General features: G+C 40.8%; 3 protein-coding genes across 8 annotated transcripts in view; 2 read left to right on the top strand and 1 right to left on the bottom strand.

Annotated features, from left to right (window-relative positions):
* Positions 1-232: 232 nt before the first annotated feature.
* On the top strand, positions 233-2,307 carry c15h2orf50 (chromosome 15 C2orf50 homolog). Its single transcript, XM_046413907.1, has 3 exons — positions 233-607; positions 761-800; positions 1,278-2,307. The coding sequence occupies exons 1-3, from the start codon at positions 384-386 to the stop codon at positions 1,473-1,475; spliced, it is 462 nt and encodes a 153-aa protein (XP_046269863.1). The 5' UTR covers positions 233-383; the 3' UTR covers positions 1,476-2,307.
* A 614-nt stretch (positions 2,308-2,921) lies between these two features.
* Positions 2,922-9,102, top strand: slc66a3 (solute carrier family 66 member 3). The gene is made up of 7 exons (XM_046413906.1): positions 2,922-3,228; positions 5,469-5,551; positions 6,112-6,181; positions 6,308-6,365; positions 7,090-7,210; positions 8,121-8,162; positions 8,573-9,102. Exons 1-7 carry the CDS (start codon positions 3,083-3,085, stop codon positions 8,671-8,673), a joined length of 621 nt encoding a protein of 206 aa, XP_046269862.1. The 5' UTR covers positions 2,922-3,082; the 3' UTR covers positions 8,674-9,102.
* A 451-nt stretch (positions 9,103-9,553) lies between these two features.
* Positions 9,554-17,900, bottom strand: part of rock2a (rho-associated, coiled-coil containing protein kinase 2a) — a 30,853-nt gene continuing 22,506 nt past the window's right edge. The window contains exons 20-33 of one of the 6 annotated variants that reach the window (XR_006845507.1): positions 17,799-17,868; positions 17,237-17,340; positions 16,884-17,070; positions 16,574-16,667; positions 16,383-16,477; positions 14,566-14,757; positions 14,192-14,360; positions 13,767-13,837; positions 13,592-13,680; positions 13,395-13,473; positions 13,010-13,277; positions 12,663-12,876; positions 11,546-11,701; positions 9,554-10,968 (exon numbers count right to left, since the gene is read on the bottom strand). Coding sequence is in view for 4 of the 6 variants with exons in the window: in XM_046413897.1 (XP_046269853.1) it covers positions 11,611-11,701; positions 12,663-12,876; positions 13,010-13,277; positions 13,395-13,473; positions 13,592-13,680; positions 13,767-13,837; positions 14,192-14,360; positions 14,566-14,757; positions 16,383-16,477; positions 16,574-16,667; positions 16,884-17,070; positions 17,237-17,340; positions 17,799-17,868 (1,723 nt within the window). In the remaining 2 variants the exon portion in view is untranslated. The other 5 variants (XR_006845508.1, XM_046413897.1, XM_046413899.1 and 2 more) reach the window with 5 other exon arrangements.

Here is a 17,900-nt window from a genome sequence, read left to right as displayed (position 1 = left end):
AAATTATTAAGTTTGAAAAGCTCAATAAAGTCTGTATCAATGCCAGTCTGTACAGTAGATGCATTTCTAAACAGCCTAGATTCATACAAATTAAAAAAAATAAAAGTTTGCACTTTAATTCCCTGTGGTCGGTGATGTACAGGTATGTTAATTATAGCCTGTTTACACGACATTTAATCGTGTATCCTGTTAGTATTGTTGCTTGCCCTGAGCTGCTGAAGACTAACACCGTTTCCATGGAAACGTAAACAAAACTACTGGCAGTGATTTTTCTCCACACACTCGGCTCACTTGCGCATAAACCACGATTTGCTTGCTGTAATAAACCAGTACTCAACTTTACTGGTTATTTAGATGCATTTCACATTCATCTGGCTCTCAGAATGGATCTGAACAGTGTTCGGCGTGCGTCTTCTGCAGGCTACCGGCTACCACAACGAAACAAAGGGACCAGGCCGGTAACAACCGAGCCACAGGCCGAGAAGACGCGCCGCGCGAAACGGGACGCGGCGTCCGCGGAACTCAATCCAGACGGTGGTGATACCGTGAAGCAAGACCAAGCGTGGAAAGAGTTAGTCTGGAGTGAGAAGAGAGGATTGCGGGAATGGTGAGCACCACCTTCCTACATATTCACTCTGTACGCCTGCCACTAAACCGTCCACTTAGTCTGGGGGTGACAGTTCTTTCTTGTTGATTATCTGAAGTCAGTAGAAGTTTGTAGTTTATTTGTAAAAGCTATTCAATAACTTGTGGTTCACAGGGAGAAGAATTGGGGCTTTCTCAGGAACTATGACCAGATGGTAAGGGTAAATGTTTGTATGTGTGTGTGTACATTTCACAAATGTTGAGATTCCTGTGAAATTAAGAGCTAAGCCTCTAATGGAAACACCTTTTCCAGTGCCAAACTATCCCCTAACATTTTTCCTGATGTCTCACCAACAGCCTGACACTCAGCTAGACTAAAAAGTACCCAATCTTTTCTTTATCCAGCATCACGTGCTCAGCACTGAGCAGTGGAATATTAGAATTTGCATTTACAAATTGTTTACATACAAACTGGCCAAATGAGATAATTCATGCTATTACTGACATTTTTTCACGGCAGTAATAGCATGAAGTAATGTGTAGCTACTGGAATATGACAATGTTGTCAAAAGCTTCTTGTGTGGTAGTTAATTACAGACTCATTTGTCCCTGATGAATTTAATGTCAGCTGCATCTGCCATCATACTGAATGGTGTCAACAGACACCTGACTTCACCCTTGTGTCTTTGTAGGGACAGCTGAAACCAGAAGAGCCTTTACCCAGCTACACGTCTCTCTTCTCTGATCGCGTCCCCAACACCAGCAACCAGATGTTCGGTAGCAGACTGTCCAGTCCGCTGGGGAGTGAACTGGTCAGACTGGACAGGCTGATACTCTGGTCTGGAAGCCATCACAAGCGCAAACAGGATCCAGAGATGCTGCCCTGCTAGACAGCTTTGGAGACAAGTCACTTCATATCTGGACTCCTGCACATCAGGTCTTTTTTTTTCTTTTTTTAACCTGGACTCTACAATGCTGGAACTGTTATGTGGAGTTAACATGAAATACTGGAGCTCTTGCCATAGCTCAGCCTGAGTCAGTCATTTGGGTTTGGTGATGTGTATTTTCTTTTTTCTTTTCCCACTTTAATGGGTAAATATTAAGTAAAACATAGACATATGCTTAGAAGCCATATCAGGGAGGATGTCAGGCGTAATAAGATGTCCTATATCTGCTTTGGTCTGAATTTATGTTTATTTATAGGTTTAGGTATTTTCTATGCAAGGAGTACAAAACTACTAAGACTAAAGGCATGTGATCACCAGGTGAGAGGGGAAGACCAGCAGATCAGGTTCACGTCATTCGAGCTCTGTCAGGTATTTAATCAGATACTGGATAATCTAACAGGATCAAATTTGGATGAGCGAAAAGTTAGATCACCTCTACACTTCACTTAGGTTTCTCAGGACCTCTAAGCCATTGTTCCATGGTTGAGCCATAGAACTGTATTTATTTTATTTGTGTGATTTACATGATGATGTAGCTTATACCCATGTGCACTTTATGTTAACATGAGCATATATCAGGTTTTTGTACTGTGCACTCTGTATATTGTTAAGTTGTTCTAAAACACTGCCCCCTTCGTGTAAATTTAAATAAAAATGCTGGTCTCCAATGAATTTGTAAAACCTATCCTCACATTTGGGTGTAATCTAGATGTTGTCAAATTGTAATCAAAATCAATGTCACATTGGAATAAAAAAATTGCATTTTAAAGTCTTACACTACTGAAGGGAGTTTGTTATATTAAAGGCAGGCCTATACTCTAATACCAACTGTTAAATCAGCACAGCAGATTATACAGCAGCATATGGTGGAATTTTGAAGGTTAAATTTGAAAGGATTCCAGATGAAGAGTTTCCTTGTAGCATAACATTTGATTTAGAGTAAGAGCTTTCCATCATGTGACTGCAGACTGTGGGCTTTGTTCTCATAGTGTAGCTTTAAGCCTGTTTAAATGCACATCCACATTTAAACCAACGGTGTGGTGTCAAGCCTGTTTAAATGTGGGTGCATTTCAACAGGCTTGACACCACACATACGTGAGAGAGCGGGAAGAGAAAGATGTGTAGGTATGTGTAGGAATGGTTTGCTGTAACTTGTGAGTACAACTAGCCAATCAGCTTTCAGTGTATGTACGCGGAAATGAGAAAAATACGCCGGCTGACAGGAAATTGGCAAGTTCACGGAATAATAAAGGAAATAAAACAGTGTGCCTTTAAAATAAAAGTAGCATAGGGATCTGTCTATAAAGTATCATCTATCTATTTGTAAAATCAGTTCATAAAACAACACATTCTTAGATCTGCAATAGAATCAGAGTGATTTGGGGATTTTTACCACATTAACTTTAGCTCCACTACACAATAGAGTTTTAGTTTCTTTTATTTTGAAAGTTTACAACGGAGGTCTTTTCTAAACTCACCGTTCTTGATACTGGTGATACCCCAGTACCAACAGCAGCAATCTAAAGTTTTGTTTTATTCATCTCCCGACGATGCAGTCCGATACGTTGTTGCATGTGGCTAATTTCAGCACACTGTTTGTGTGCATGGTGCTGAAATTCCCGCAGATTTTTGTACTGATGCGAGCAAAATCAACGACTGGAGTCAGCCTCAACAGTCTTCTTCTCGAGTTGACGGGGTATGTGATTGTTTTTTTTTTAGTAGAATTTATTAGAGTTTTCTGAAGTCAGTGCTGTTGTTTGAGCTGTAAAGTGCGCAACTAAAGAGGAAAGGGATTTTTTTATTGTGATCATTGCGATAAGGTAGTGCACTATTTACTATTAACTGCTGATGTAATCATGTGACGTTCCTCTTCTTCGCCGTCAGCATCTGTGGAAGGAAACCAAACCTCCAAACTCCAGTTAAAATATTTGTAATTTATTACGGCCTTGGTTACACGTAAGATTCTACGCACCCTTAAACGTGATATAGAAGTGCTACTGAATCTCAAATATATTATGATAATTTCGGCCTAAACCTGAACCACTACCTATCTTTTGTTTTAATAGAACGTTAAAAGCGTTTATTATTATCACCACCAGCCTCGGATACGCCACTGTTTGCCTTTGGCGGGGGAAATGAAGGAAACGCACGAGCACATCCTTATTCGAAGTGATGAGTGTTTAGCGCGGGCACGCGAGAATGCTAAGCCAGTTAAGATTAAGAGTAAAATGGGACATGGAGGGACTGGATGAGTTTTGAGACACACAACTGAAAAGCTGCATTATGAAAACTAAAAACTAATCCAACCGTGAAGGCCTAACACTAAACAAACAATCGTGTTTGGATTGCAGAGTTCTGATTTTTAAAGACAAGCCAAGGAAATCTGGACCATTTTTGAATCTGTGTTATCTCTGTGATGTCAGAATCACTACAGCAGACTAGTTATTATTGAAATTAGACGATCTACCTTCAAACTTCAAACTGTTAGTGACCATTGTTGGGCTAGTGGAGATATTGCCTGACTATGTATTATTTTGGAGGTTTTTTTAAACAGCTCCACAGGGATCATGTTTAGTTACTATGCAGGTTTGTGTCTTTAAGGCTGTGTGATTTGTCAGTGTCCCGTCTCCTCAGTGCCTGCCAGTAGCTGCACTGTCCTGAATGTCTGTACTGTGCTGGTGAGCCTGCTGTCGTCAGGCATGCTGCAGTGAGATAGCCAAGCCTCAAAGCTGCTCTGGGCACGATGTCTAAGTGAAAAATACAAGTCATTTTATAAATATGCACACAGTATATTACATTGGCATAGATTCACACTGACATCCCTGACGTGTTGTCATTGTCACTGGTGGGAAAAAAAATCTCCATTCACCTGCATGATGATCACACATCATAACAAGATACTTGATCAAATTCGGATGAGCAAAAGGTTGGATCGCTTCTACACTTCTACACACAAATGGAAGTCTAAATTTGAATAAAAATGCTGGAATAAAATGTTTGCATTTTAAAGTCTTACACTACTGAAGAGAGTTTGCTATATTGAGGTCTATAATTTAATACCCCATTTAATACCAACTGTTAAATCAGCACAGCAGATTATACAGCAGCATATGGTGGAATTTTGAAGGTTAAATTTGAAAGGATTCCAGATGAAGAGTTTCCTTGTAGCATAACATTTGATTTAGAGTAAGAGCTTTCCATCATGTGACTGCAGACTGTGGGCTTTGTTCTCATAGTGTAGCTTTAAGCCTGTTTAAATGCACATCCACATTTAAACCAACAGGCTTGATGCTACACATTTCAAATATGCATTAGTATTTTATTACTCCACACTACCATCATATTATCTGTGGGTAGTCGGGTGTTACTGAATATACCAATACCACTGACTGAGTGATCACTTCACCAGTCGCTTTAAAAGTTCTGTTTGGGCCTGTCTGGGAACAAAAACTGCTCAAACATGATCAAAACCTATTTGCAGCTAAAAACTTAGTTTGGTCTTTATGCAAACCGAAAGCCATTTTAAGTCACTCATCTGATGATGTAAATCCTTGTTCAAACAGAATGATAAGATTACGGCGTGGCGTTTGTAAATGGAAAATTCAAATCTTCTCAACTTGAGTCAGTGAAAGAGAACTCTTACTGTATTTAGTGGCCTAATTGGTGTACCTGATCATGCTGTGTGCTGTTTACTGTTTACTGATTTTTGACTAGGCAGTCGTGTGAAAATGCTTTGTGTAGCTTCATTTTGAATTAGGTTGTGATTGTTTCCAGCAGTTTTTCAGCCATCCAATTGTCTGCAAATAGAAGCCTGTACACACAGCACACAACAGCCTAAAAACACATGCATCCAGCTGCATGTTAGCTCGGCAAATTCGCTACATTTTTGCACTGATCATTACAGTGTAATGCAAGAACCTGATATTTCTTTTACAGGTTCATTGTTTTTGTCACGTACCAAATGTACTATGACTACCCACCGCCAACGTACCTGGAATATCCAATTCTCATTGCGCAAGGTGAGTCTTTATTTCACACACAGCCTTGTTTTATGTTGTGTGAAGAGTCAGTTTCAAACACAGTAACTTACCAGGTTCACTTGACAACTGTATACCCTTGGATTAATGTTACATGCTGATACGTGACAGAAAATCAATAGAAAATCATCCATGGGTGGTAATTGATGTCACGTGTGAATGTTCCTGTTTCACAGTATGTGCATGTAGTGTCAAAACAAATGACTTGACATGGGTCTCCACTGAGAGGAGCATTAAGTCATGTATGTCCTGTGTGGCCTTTATTGATCTCATCTGTAACCAGTGGAAACTGCACTCAAGTCTCCATAGCAGCCTAAATCCTAAGAGGCCTTACTGACAGAAACACTTGTGACACCTTAACAATAGAGGACTCTGATATCTTCAAAAGCAAGCCTGACCTTGTGTAAACCATAAATATTAGTTTCTCGTTGAGTTAATAAGACAGTGAAACCTTTCGCCAGTGTCAAACGCAGCCCTGTGAGACAGCTTTAAGTGGTGTGTGTGTGTGTGTGTGTGTTATGTAATCTGACCTGCGTCCTCAGATGTCATTCTTCTGCTCCTGATTCTTCATTACAACGGCCACCTGTGGCAGAGCCTCATCTACGCCTTGGTGTATCCTTTTCATCACTTTCAAACAGTCCTGGATGTGAAAGTGTTCATTCAGTGTTAAAGAGAATCAGTGACCCATTGGCCCTCTACAGCATGTCGCGCATTATTGCCTTAACACAGTGCGTTCAGCTTTGTCGGAGGCTGGAGGCTCCTCACCGTGGAGAAATGGATCATAGATTTGGCGATGGTAATAAATCAGTTTAGCAACCATAAGTCACAGTATGTCAGAAAATAAACAAAGAGTTGACACGTCATCAGTCAGGAGTAATGAGGTGGAGATTTGAACAGAAACTTACCCAGACGTCATTGCACCTGGTCTGTCTCAGCAAGACATCCTTACAAATGTCAGATGGTCTTGCTGGTTAATGAAATGAATGTGTGTGAAGACATTTTTGCATATAAATAGACAAGAACAGTGATCCCCATCTTGCACATGTTTAAGTGTTTTGTTTTTTTTAAGCAAGCTACAGAAAGAGTTTGAAAATTTTCACTTTTTGAAATTAAAGGGACAGTTCACCCCCAAATCCATAATACATATTTTCTTCTTACCTGAAGTGTTATTTATCTGTCTAGATTGTTTTGGTGTGAGCTGCTGACTTTTGGAGATATCTGCTGTATTAGTGTCCAACTAGAAAACACATGTACTGCTTAGTGGCAAAAATGACATTTGAAAAACACAAGAGCAGTGTCTCTTTCTAGACATCATGTCCCGATTAGTCAAAAATAATCCACAGACTTTGTTGTGTGCAGTTTCATGTAGGAAAAATGATCTAGATGGGTTATGTAGATGGACAGGTAAGAGGAAAATTATGCATTTTGATTCGGGGGTAAACTGGTAGTGATGTTACTTGAACATGAAGAAATACTGGAAATCAAACCTGCCTGCAGTCTGACGTCCCCTGTCTTCTCAGAGCCTGTGCACGTTCATCAGTGCAGCCAGTAAATTTGCCCAACTGCAGTGCCTGTGGAGGTCTAAGGATGCTGGACAGGTTAGCAGCCTTTCCTGGGCGATGGCTACCTACACCTGTATGGGTGAGTATCATAGGCATAATGTGGAAACACTGTAGCACCTTTTATCTTTCCCAGTCTTGACTGTTGGGAGACAGCTTTTGTCTTCTTGAAGCTAATCTGAAAGAAACATCTTTATGTGGTTAATTCTGCTGAATCTTCTGTGTTTTATTTCTCAACCCTTGTTGTTTAAGAACTCCAATACTGATACTTTGAAACAAGAAGAACATAGTTTTTCTTCTATCTAATGTCCAAATTCCAGTATTCTCTCCCATTTTTTGCTGTTTTGCTCTACTAAATGTTCTACTATGTTGACAAGCTAGCTGCCAACTTTGGTCATTGGTTGGTGGACGGTAGCATGCCGTGGGTTTGAATAGGTGTTACACTGAAAACAGCTGAGATCAATGCTACTCAGAGCAGTGAGAGTAAAAGAAAAAAAATATCAATAAATAATTGTGTACTGTAAAACCAAAACAATGAGCTGAAAGACACTAAAAAGCATATTTTTTTAACAGAAATCTGAGCTGACATGACCCAACAATAACTAGCACATTAATGGTATGATTGAGTGAAATCTTCGTAAAACGTCTCATTAGAACCATTTAGTTCAAGTTAATGAAGTCTTATAAATACCTAGTAAATACAGTATAAGTCAAAATTTAAAAAAAAAAAAAAAAGGCCAAGATCATCGGTCTCATCTGCCCAACTCTTGTTTAACATTTGTGATAAATTCAAAAAATGCTCATCAGATTTACAAGACTTTTTCTCCTCCCTTAAGTACTGTTACTGTAATGATTCAGTTCATGAATATGTGTCACACTGTTTACTCAACTCCCAATTTCATAAATTAGCAATTCTACACTTCATTAATTAAATATTAGATGCTGTCTGGGATAATGAGGATGTGATTAACTCGGCTTCCTCTTTGTTTCAGCGCGCATTTATACCACCACAGTGACGACTGGAGACACACAGGGTAAGTCAGACTGAATTACAAATGACTACAGCTAGATGTGTAGTATCCCAGATAGTACATTTTTATGATCTCTATAAACATTTCACAAGGACGTCTTTAAAAAGATTTGTTTTCTAAATAACTATCTCCATAGTTTTACATGAGTTAAAGATTTTTTTGTGCTCGGGTGCCTTAGAGGTAAGATGAGATTAAAATGTGTTTCCATGTACAAATAAGTGTTTCTCAGCGGTTTAAAAATTACATTTCTTTGCAGTAGAGGGGTGTGTCTCATAATTTTATGGAAACATTTAATATAAACTGATTACCATTTTAAGTTTTTGACAACAGAGGCAGGTTATCAAAACTACTCTGTTAGTGTGTCTGAATTCTAACAAAGTTCATGTGTGTAAGTATCTGTGTCTTTGTCACAGTTCTTGTGCGCTTCGTCACCATGACTTTGCTGAACATGTGGGTGCTGCTCACTGTGCTCCACTACCAGAGACACAGCAGCAGGTCCAAGAAAGAAGACTAAGTGTTACCAGCTGGATCCGTGAGCTGACTGGCTGTAAACCTGCAGTTAATTCCCATGTCTTCCAGCTCTGTTCACCAGAAACATTGCTGGGTTAACACAGCTAAGACTCAAAAACAAAAGTGTCAGGTAACAATAATTAACTTTTGTAATACTGACTCTTTTTTTTTTTTTTTTTAATCGTTTTTACCTCTGTATCAATTCCACACACGTTTTATAACATTCCTAAAAATCTGCTACAACATGCTGTGAGAGCAGAGACCGATGCTTTTTCATACTGAGTGTGGGGGGGAGAAAAGTGTTATTAAAAGACAGCACAAGCCAGGCAAATCTTCCTACTCAGGATAAGAAATTCTGTATTTTAAAAAGCTTTTGTAAGGACGATGTTATTTTTCCTGAATTATTTTTTAAATAAAACATTACTGCCTCTTATGCTGTGGTAATTTCAGTCTTATGAATTTAAACCTCACCCATGAAATCAGCAATGTCATTGGGCACCTTTCACAAAAATATAGTTTGATTGAAAAGATATTTCTTTTTTTAAAGACAGAAAAGTAATCAAAAACCAAAAGGCACATCCATGTCTTTATTGTTGTAATTATTATTATTATTATAGAGCTGTTTGGTAGCAAACATGCATTCTGGATGTAAAGCCCTTAAATACAAAGTGGACAAGGCTGTATAAATAATATAATGTGCACTGTATGGCATGTAAAATATATACTGTGTATATTTATATGTATAAAACATGCTTCTTGGTTAAAGGAGAGCACTCAGTAAACATACACACGCACACGCACACACACACACACACACACAAACACACACTTAATTACTCTCCATCTGCTATATAAGCCACATACACACAACAATGTGCCCAAACTCAGTCTGGTTACTTTTAATACAAAAATATCAGGACAAACACTTTTAGAAAAACTTTCAATGGAATAGTGCTGCTCAGTATTCTGACTCATGAGATATGATTGCATACCTTCATTGTTTCTGCTTCTCATTGGTCAATTGCCCTCATTTTCATGATCAGGATATGATAAAAATATACATTTCTAATAGGTGGAGGCCTGTGGGTGACAGCACTTAATTGTGAGGCCTGAAAAGGCAAACACATGCAAGTTCACTCAGAGCAGTTGGTGATGAAAGGGGGCTTCAGTCAAGTATATTTGGATAGAAGTAATACAATGCCTTCGTGTCGTCTCTGGTAGAGTCCAGATATACATTCAAACAAGAAACGGAGCTGAGCTCGGATCAGAAAAGCATTCATGGTGCACCCCTTGAATTAAGTAAACATTAACCCTCATAACATGACAGTGCAGGTTTGAAAGATTGTGAAGATCTTACATCTGGGCCTCCATCTCATGCCATTCAGAGCGGGATTGAGTTCACTTAAAACCGTTACTGTAGTCACACAACGACAAACCGGTGATTCAGAGTGTGCCCGAGTAAGAAATTTGAATTTGAGGCACTCAAGAAATGATTTGCTCACATCCTGGAGGAATCTGACACTCCTGCCCCACCTGACTTTCTCTGAAGTCAAACTTCATTTACTTAAGTACCTCATTCAAGTTTCTCTGACCTGTATGGGCGCACATCTGAAAGCAGAATCGTGGAAAGCAAGAAGCTACAATCAATATGTTAAAGAGTTGGAATCAGCCCAGTCCAAATACTGTATCTGAGATCAAGTTCAACAACCTCAACCCAAAAAAATTACAGAAATGACTATCTTCTGAGTGTAGTGTTCCCCATTAAACCCTTCATATTGTTCACAATCATTAAATACAAGAATGTCTTTTTATTTGGCCACAACAATCCCCAAAGGTGGTGAGGGACAGTAGAGTTTTCCTGTTAGGTCCTTCAGACAGTGTGTCCTGGTGAGAAGTGTTGAGGTAAGTGTATCCCCTTCTTGCCTGCCCTTGTTGGGCTTATAAGAGCTCACTTCTGTTCTGTGGGAGCTCAACGAGCTAATCCAGCTCCCCAGGGACTCGTAACTGCTCGAGTCAAGGGCCCAGGAGAAGACTTGGACGAATATGCTTACAAGCCATCCAGCTAGGTCGAAAGATCACACATCACTGTTACCACTTCTACTGACTGGGAAGGAAGTTCAACAAAAGGGAGAAATTTTGTAACTCTCACAGGCTGAAGCATGTCAGGGTGGGTTGCGGACATGTGATGTGGAGTTCAGTGTGCTGATCTGCAAGGAGCTTTGTTGTATGGAGTCTTTGATTTAGGAGGGAAAAACATCCCACCAACTTGACGACACACCAGACTCCCAAGCAAGGTTAACTGGAGGAAGAGAGAAAACACAGATGCAAGATTAGTCTCAGCAAATACCAATCGTACATCCAGAGGATGGAGAGGTCATGTCCTTATCAGGCTTAAATTATTCTAACTGAAGAATCCGACACAAATCATTTATATTAGCTTAGGTCAGAATGTTTCACTCTTCAGGGTCAATGTCTTGTGTAGACCTGTTAATGTGACTTTATGGTGTGCAAGATCTTTCAAGTCTTTTGTTTCAATATCACTTTTTCTAACCTTAGGTCTTTATTGCAAGCAACAAAATTTTAAAAACACAAAGAGTCTTTCCCTTGCACAAGAGTGCATAAGAAAAATGTTTCCGTAATGTTCAGCCACTGAATAATAACATCAAAACACCCAGTGGAAAGGTGATCCAAGCTGTCAGATGAGCAGCCACTTGTTTCTTGCGCATTAAATGAACCCCCAGCAAGCACATGCACAGACCAACATATGTGGACACGGCCCACTACCACCACCACCACCACCGCAAACCGACAACCAGGACTGTGTCCGAATCTTTAGTGCAAAAAGACGCTTTCTGGTTGTAAACAAAAATACACACATTTAGTAAATGAGTGGTTTACAGGGAAACGTCTGGGTAAAAGGAGAACAAGGTGTGAGCAGTCATCAATTGAACCAGTGTCCACTGTGGGATTCTTCTCGCCTCATTTTGAAGCCATTTGACCTGCGAGGGCTGAGGTCAGAGGACGTAAGGTCACTATGGGTGAGAAATGTTTCAGGACGTTAACAGGAGGATGTGACTAAAGAACAGCATTTTCTCTCAGCAGCTTTGGAAATATATAAGTTTGGTCTTCCGTAATTGGTGTTGCTGCCTTTCACCCTAAAAATAACATAATGGGTTTCAGCAGCAGAGGATCTTAAAACACTGAGCACTGTTTGATAAATTTGAACATCAGTGTTTTTTGTCCGTTTACAAATCACAGCAAACTGGGACAGTAGATGTGAAACTGATATTGAGTTCCACTGCCACTGAAATCACTGCACTACACAGCACACACTTTTACCATACGCAGTCATCATAAATGAACAGAAGAACAATCATCATCGATATCATCCAATGCCCAGTGCCAGTCCTGAAGACCGAAGTCCTCCAATCTGAAAGGGAAGATTAGTTTTGATGGCCAGGTAACACTTCCACATCCACTCTGGTGTCCATAAATACAGCCTGTTCTTGTCAAGTGTGGGACTAAAGGCATACACGACAACACTAAGCAGAGAGGAGACAGAAAACAGGCTCTAATCTTCTGCAGTCTAATCATGTATACAGAGAACGAAGCTCCACAGCTGCTCACTGTCTCTGACTTCAAAAACACACAGACGCTGCAGTGAATTCTAGATGTGAGGACAGCTTTCATTCTCCTCTACGGCTCCACTGCATAAATACAAAAGTGTTTAAGCTTTCACACAGAATCTGAGAATAGAAATGTTGTATTTTGTTAGGTTTGGCAACACTGGATACAGATGATAGATGAGACCAAAACAGTGGCCAATTTTCAAAATATTTCTATTAGGCAATTTTTAGGCCAAAAGATTAAATAATTTTTTACGTTCGAGCTTGTCAGAGTGGTCCAAAGCAACATAGGACAGATAAGTAGGCTGCAGATTTGACAGAAAGAAAGACGATGTGACACTTTATTTGTATTTGTTTGCTTTGCTACCTGCTCTTGCTGGTGGGGAGCTGTCGACTGGGTCTCCTCATGGACTGGCTTGGCTGGACCTTCATGGATGCGCGTGGCGAGGAGCGTGCAAAGTGCTCTGGTGGCGGGGGCTTCTTGGGAATCTTCTTTACCAGTCGGCTCACCCACTTCTGCTGCTCCTCCTGCGACGTGGCCAGCAGCAGCATGTTCTTTGCCGTAGACACATCATAGTTCACTGGCGGTGAGAGAGACCATTATAGTCTTAACTTAACTTTAATGGCAACACTGGTGTGACAGAAAATTCCCAATTTCTTCTTCACAACCAACAAACTTGTGAGTTCAGTCCCTACGCGAAAGGAGCATCTCACCTTTGCATGGAGCGATAATCTCCTCCTTCTTGTCCATGTGGTCCTTGTGGCACTTGATGTGACACCGCCGGCACTCCAGAGCAGGCGGCGGCTTGAACATGTTCCACAGCGGCTTGGTGCAGGCCTCGCAGTTGGTGGGAAAGTGGTAGAGCGTGGGGATGAACTCGTGGCCTTTGTGGCAGATGTAGCTGGATTTCTCTCCAATGGCCAATGGCTCCACAGGAAACTCCGGCTCCTTTTTGCTCTCACCCTCATTGGCATAAAGAATCTGAGAAGTTGGTGCAGAATGAATTTTTTCAGGAACTATTTTTTTTTTTCTCCAAGCAAACAAACATGATCATCCAGAAGTTGTGAATAAAACCACTGAGACAATGCTGAGACAGACCTGGAATATCCTGGGAATCTCTTTGGCGTCGGCACGGTACACATCTGTTTGAGTGACAGGCCTCACGTGGAAGAGTTTGCTGTGTGAAGGAAAAGAGTTCATGTCCCTTTATCAGAACAAAATGCCTCCACAGCACATAACAAGCTCACAATCAAACTAAAACAGACAGCAGATGGGGGTTTAGCTGTTATACTCACTCTATATCAAGCACCATGTAGGGAATGGACTGCTCTTTGTCCTGCTCGTTGTTGTAGAAGAGAATCTTCTTGCTGCTCACTACAACATACTTCAGTCACAGAACAGACATGGTTAAGGTTATGCCGATGAAGGAGGGACTGTTACACATCATCAAGGTTGCTTCATTCTCTATACCTTTTTCTCCCATCCAAACTTCTTGGTATTGTTTCTCACAGGGAGAGAGAGCCAGCCCTCCAGCCTCGTTTCTGGGTGTGAGAAAGAGAAGTGGAAGTGTGTCTATTTTGATAATCGTTTGAATCATTTTTACAGCAACAGTATCAAAACGTTTGCTGGTTCCAGCTTCTTAAATATAAGTATTTGCTGCTTTTATTCTGTCATCTATGAAAGTAAATGAAGAGTCTTTAGGCTTTGGACTGTTGGTTGGACAAATAAATAATGTGAAGATGTCATATTGGGCTCTGTGGAAATTGTGCTGAGCAGTTTTCAAGCAGTTTTTGACTAAATTAATCAATTAATAATGAAAATTACCAATCGATTACTTAATAATGAAAAGAGACATGTTAACATCTGTGGGATTTCTCCTGTGGTTGAGTCCTCACCTGTGTATGCATCATCAGTATCAAACTCCGGTCCACTGTTGACGCTGGCAGAGTCCAGCGATTGGACACTGAGCGACTGCAGGAGGTTCCTGAGCTGCTCGATGTCACTGTCCCTACTGTCCAGAGCCATCTGCAGCTCTATACGCATCTGGCTCTCCTCTGACAGTTGCTGCAAATCAAAAACAACCACAGAAACAACTTCGGGTCAGAGCAGGAGAGAGAAGAGACTGCTGCACTTGCTGGGCCAGCTTACAGAAACTGCAGTTACTCAAGGGGAAATGGTCTTCCATGTTTGTACAGTTGCATAAATTGACATGGCTACAGAGAAATGACTTCACATGGCACATAAAATCAAACGTGAGCTTTCGACTTACCGCCTGCATTTCGTTGATTTCTTTCTGGTATTTGATGATGGAGCTGTTGAGTTTTTCCTTCTCTGACCTTAGCTCCAACTGCAGCTTCCTGTTCTCCTTCTCCTTCCGCCGCATGTCAGTGTCGTTGCCACGGCGACTGCCTCCGCCACGAACCTCCTTCCTGTTCAGGATCTCTGCCAGTTTATTGACAGCCTGTGGACGGACACAGGTGCCACAGTGCAGGCTTTAGCTTGTTTTCAGAGTTGCCTGTAAGACAGCTTCTGTCTGGGACACTGATCTCATGGGAGGTGCTTCTTGGAGAAGTGACTGATTACAGAAGATCTTTTCTGAAGTACCGTATTTTCCGCACTATAAGGCGCACCCAAAAGCCTTAAATTTTCTCAAAAGCCGACAGTGCGCCTTATAATCCGATGCGCCTTATCTATGGATCAATATTGGTCAATCGTGGCTACCGTAGTCAGGGGGCGTGGCCGAAGTAACAGATTTAAGCGCACTGTGGATAAAACGAGAGCACGTACGGTGAATGTTCGCACCACAGGGAATGAGAAGTCGTCCTTCACTGTAGTTCTCGCTTGCCAGGCTAATGGCCAGAAACTACCACCCATGGTTATTTTCAAGAGGAAGACCTTGCCAAAAGACTTTCCAGCCGGCGTCATTATCAAGGCTAACTCGAAGGGATGGATGGACGAAGAAGAGATGAGTGAGTGGCTGAGAGAAATTTACGACGTTAACGACGTTAACGAGCCGGGCATGTTGGATGCCGTATTCGCCCAGCTGTTCAATTCGGACACTGAAGAAGAAGAATTCGAGGGATTTGTGGATGAGGAATGAACTGATAAAGTGAGCTTTACGTGTTTCTTTTGTGTGTTCACAACTGAACAAGGTTGGTCATATTGTGAATATGGACAGTAACGTTTGAGCAACATTGAGTTATTGTTAAATGGTTATTGCTTTGCACTATTTCGAGAGTTACTATATTGTTATTGCACTTACGTCTGAGTTACCGTAACGGTATCAGACTCTTTTACGTGTTTACTGAATCGAGGAAAAGTTCCCGTCCACTACGTGATAAAAATGTTGCACTACCTGTTATACCGTGCTGTTGTTAAAAGATAAACTGTGTTGCGAAAATACTACAGCGCTGACATTACCTCGGGAAAAATAACACAGCTGTTTATTCATTTTGGGAGTGAACGGGGTTGTTATATTGTTATTACTTTGCACTATATAGAGAGTTACTATATTGTTATTGCAGTTACGATTGAGTTACCGTAACGGTATCGGACTGTTTCTTTTACGTGTTTATTGAATCGAGGAAAAGTTCCTGTCCACTACGTGATAAAAATGTTGCACTACCTGTTATACCGTGCTGTTGTTAAAAGATAAACTGTGTCGCGAAAATACTACGTCGCTGACATTACATCGGGAAAAATAATAACACAGCTGTTTATTCATTTTGGGAGTGAACGGAGTTGTCAGAACGCTGGTTTGTATTCTATTGATAAAGTTTGACTGACTTATCTGACTGTTTTGTTGACATTCCCTTTAGCGCAGCTCCATCTAGTGGACGCAAAACGCAACCCGAACCACTGCTGTAGCTTCTATCCTATGCGCCTTATAATGCGGTGCGCCTTATATATGAAAACAGTTTTAAAATAGGCCATTCATTGAAGGTGCGCCTTATAATCCGGTGCGCCTTATAGTGCGGAAAATACGGTACTGATATTAATTTTAAAAAAAACAAACTCTCTCAGGTTACTGCCACTCTCCTGGCATTAAGTTAAGTACAGACAATGTACAGTTAAAAGCAGACTTGCCTGAGTTTTGAGCGTCCTTTCTGACTGCAGCTGTTTCTCAAATGCCTGCTTCATCTGGCTGATCTGCTGCTCCCAATCCTTTGACTTTTCTGATTCTGAAAAAAGAAGGCACACAATAAAGTTAAACTTCGAGCCAGATAACATTTTGGTTATAATAAAATGTTAAGTTAAAATTTAAGCATTTTAATTACCATCTATAGCATCCCTCAGTTTGTTGTTCAACTCCTCCTTCTCATTGGCTAGGTTGGCAACATCACTGGTCAGGGTCCTGTTGGCTTCCTCCAGCTGAAAACAAAGCAGGAAATGCTGTCATATTCACTCTATTATGGGTAATTATGAGCTGCCTAAGTTGCTGTCCTCCATCATATTGTTTTACATGGGGCAAGCTATTACTACTATTAGTAACAGTTATAAAAATCTATCTACAATACAAAACTCTTTCAAGTCATGTGGATTAAAACACATTAACTGTGAAGGCAGGAGACAGTTGATTCCACATACCGAACTGATGGTGATGTCTTTCTCGGATAGCTCCTGACGGTGGCGGGCCATCATCTCCTTCAGCTCCAGCTCCTTCATTATCTTCTCCTTCTCCAGGTCTGAGTACTGCTCCTCAGCGATGGAGCGGGCCAGCTGCTCAGAGTCAGCCTTTGTCAGTGTGATCTCCAGCTGAGCTGCCAATGAATCCCTGAAGAAGTTACAAGAGAAATGTTTGCCAATTATTAATATACAGAGATGTAAATGAGCTGACTGCTACTTCCCTGTTTTATCTTGGCTTTGGTCAGGTTTAAAAAAATGTTTAAAGCTTTTGAAGTTGCATTGGTGTTTAAACTGATTAAAAAGAAAACAGCTACCTTTCCTCCTGTAGCTCCTGCAGAGCCTGCTGCATATCTTTGTAGAGTTTGTTCTTCTCCTCGCACTCCTCCTTCAGTTCGCGAACCTGGGTCTTATACAGCGTCTGCAAAACACAGAAAAGTAGGTCAAACACACCTCACAGTCACAGGTAAATATATTAACATACAGCTCTTTGCCTCCATGCACCGCATGAATTCAGCAGCCTGCATGTCTTACTGCATGTTTCCACAAGGAAGATAAGAGAAGCCAAACTGTTTTCATGGGAAATAAATTAAATATACAGTGTGCACACATCAGCCAGTAACTATAAAATGAGTTCCATTAAACGTTACATTATTCCATGTACAGAGATCATGTTTATATTATTATAAAAATACATTCAAAATGATATTCATTAAGCACAACGACATGCATTAGCTACTGAAATAAAAAGGTTTTCGTTCTGTTGGCGGCCCGCCCACACACACACACACACACACACACACACACACACACACACACAGTAAGCAAGATGCAGATCCATAATGTGCAGCTTAGTCATATTCCACAGAGCAGACTCACAGAGAAATACTGTTCAGCTTCTAACTGGTCCTGTAATTCCTTCATTTGACCATCTGTGTCCTGTCTTTCTCTGTAGTCAAAAAGAAAAACAAATTCTTTTAG

Source organism: Scatophagus argus, chromosome 15, assembly GCF_020382885.2.
Source record: "Scatophagus argus isolate fScaArg1 chromosome 15, fScaArg1.pri, whole genome shotgun sequence".
NCBI classification, from domain to species: Eukaryota; Metazoa; Chordata; class Actinopteri; family Scatophagidae; genus Scatophagus; species Scatophagus argus.
The sequence above is the reverse complement of the archived record's forward strand: the minus strand, read 5'-3'. Positions and strand labels throughout refer to the sequence as shown.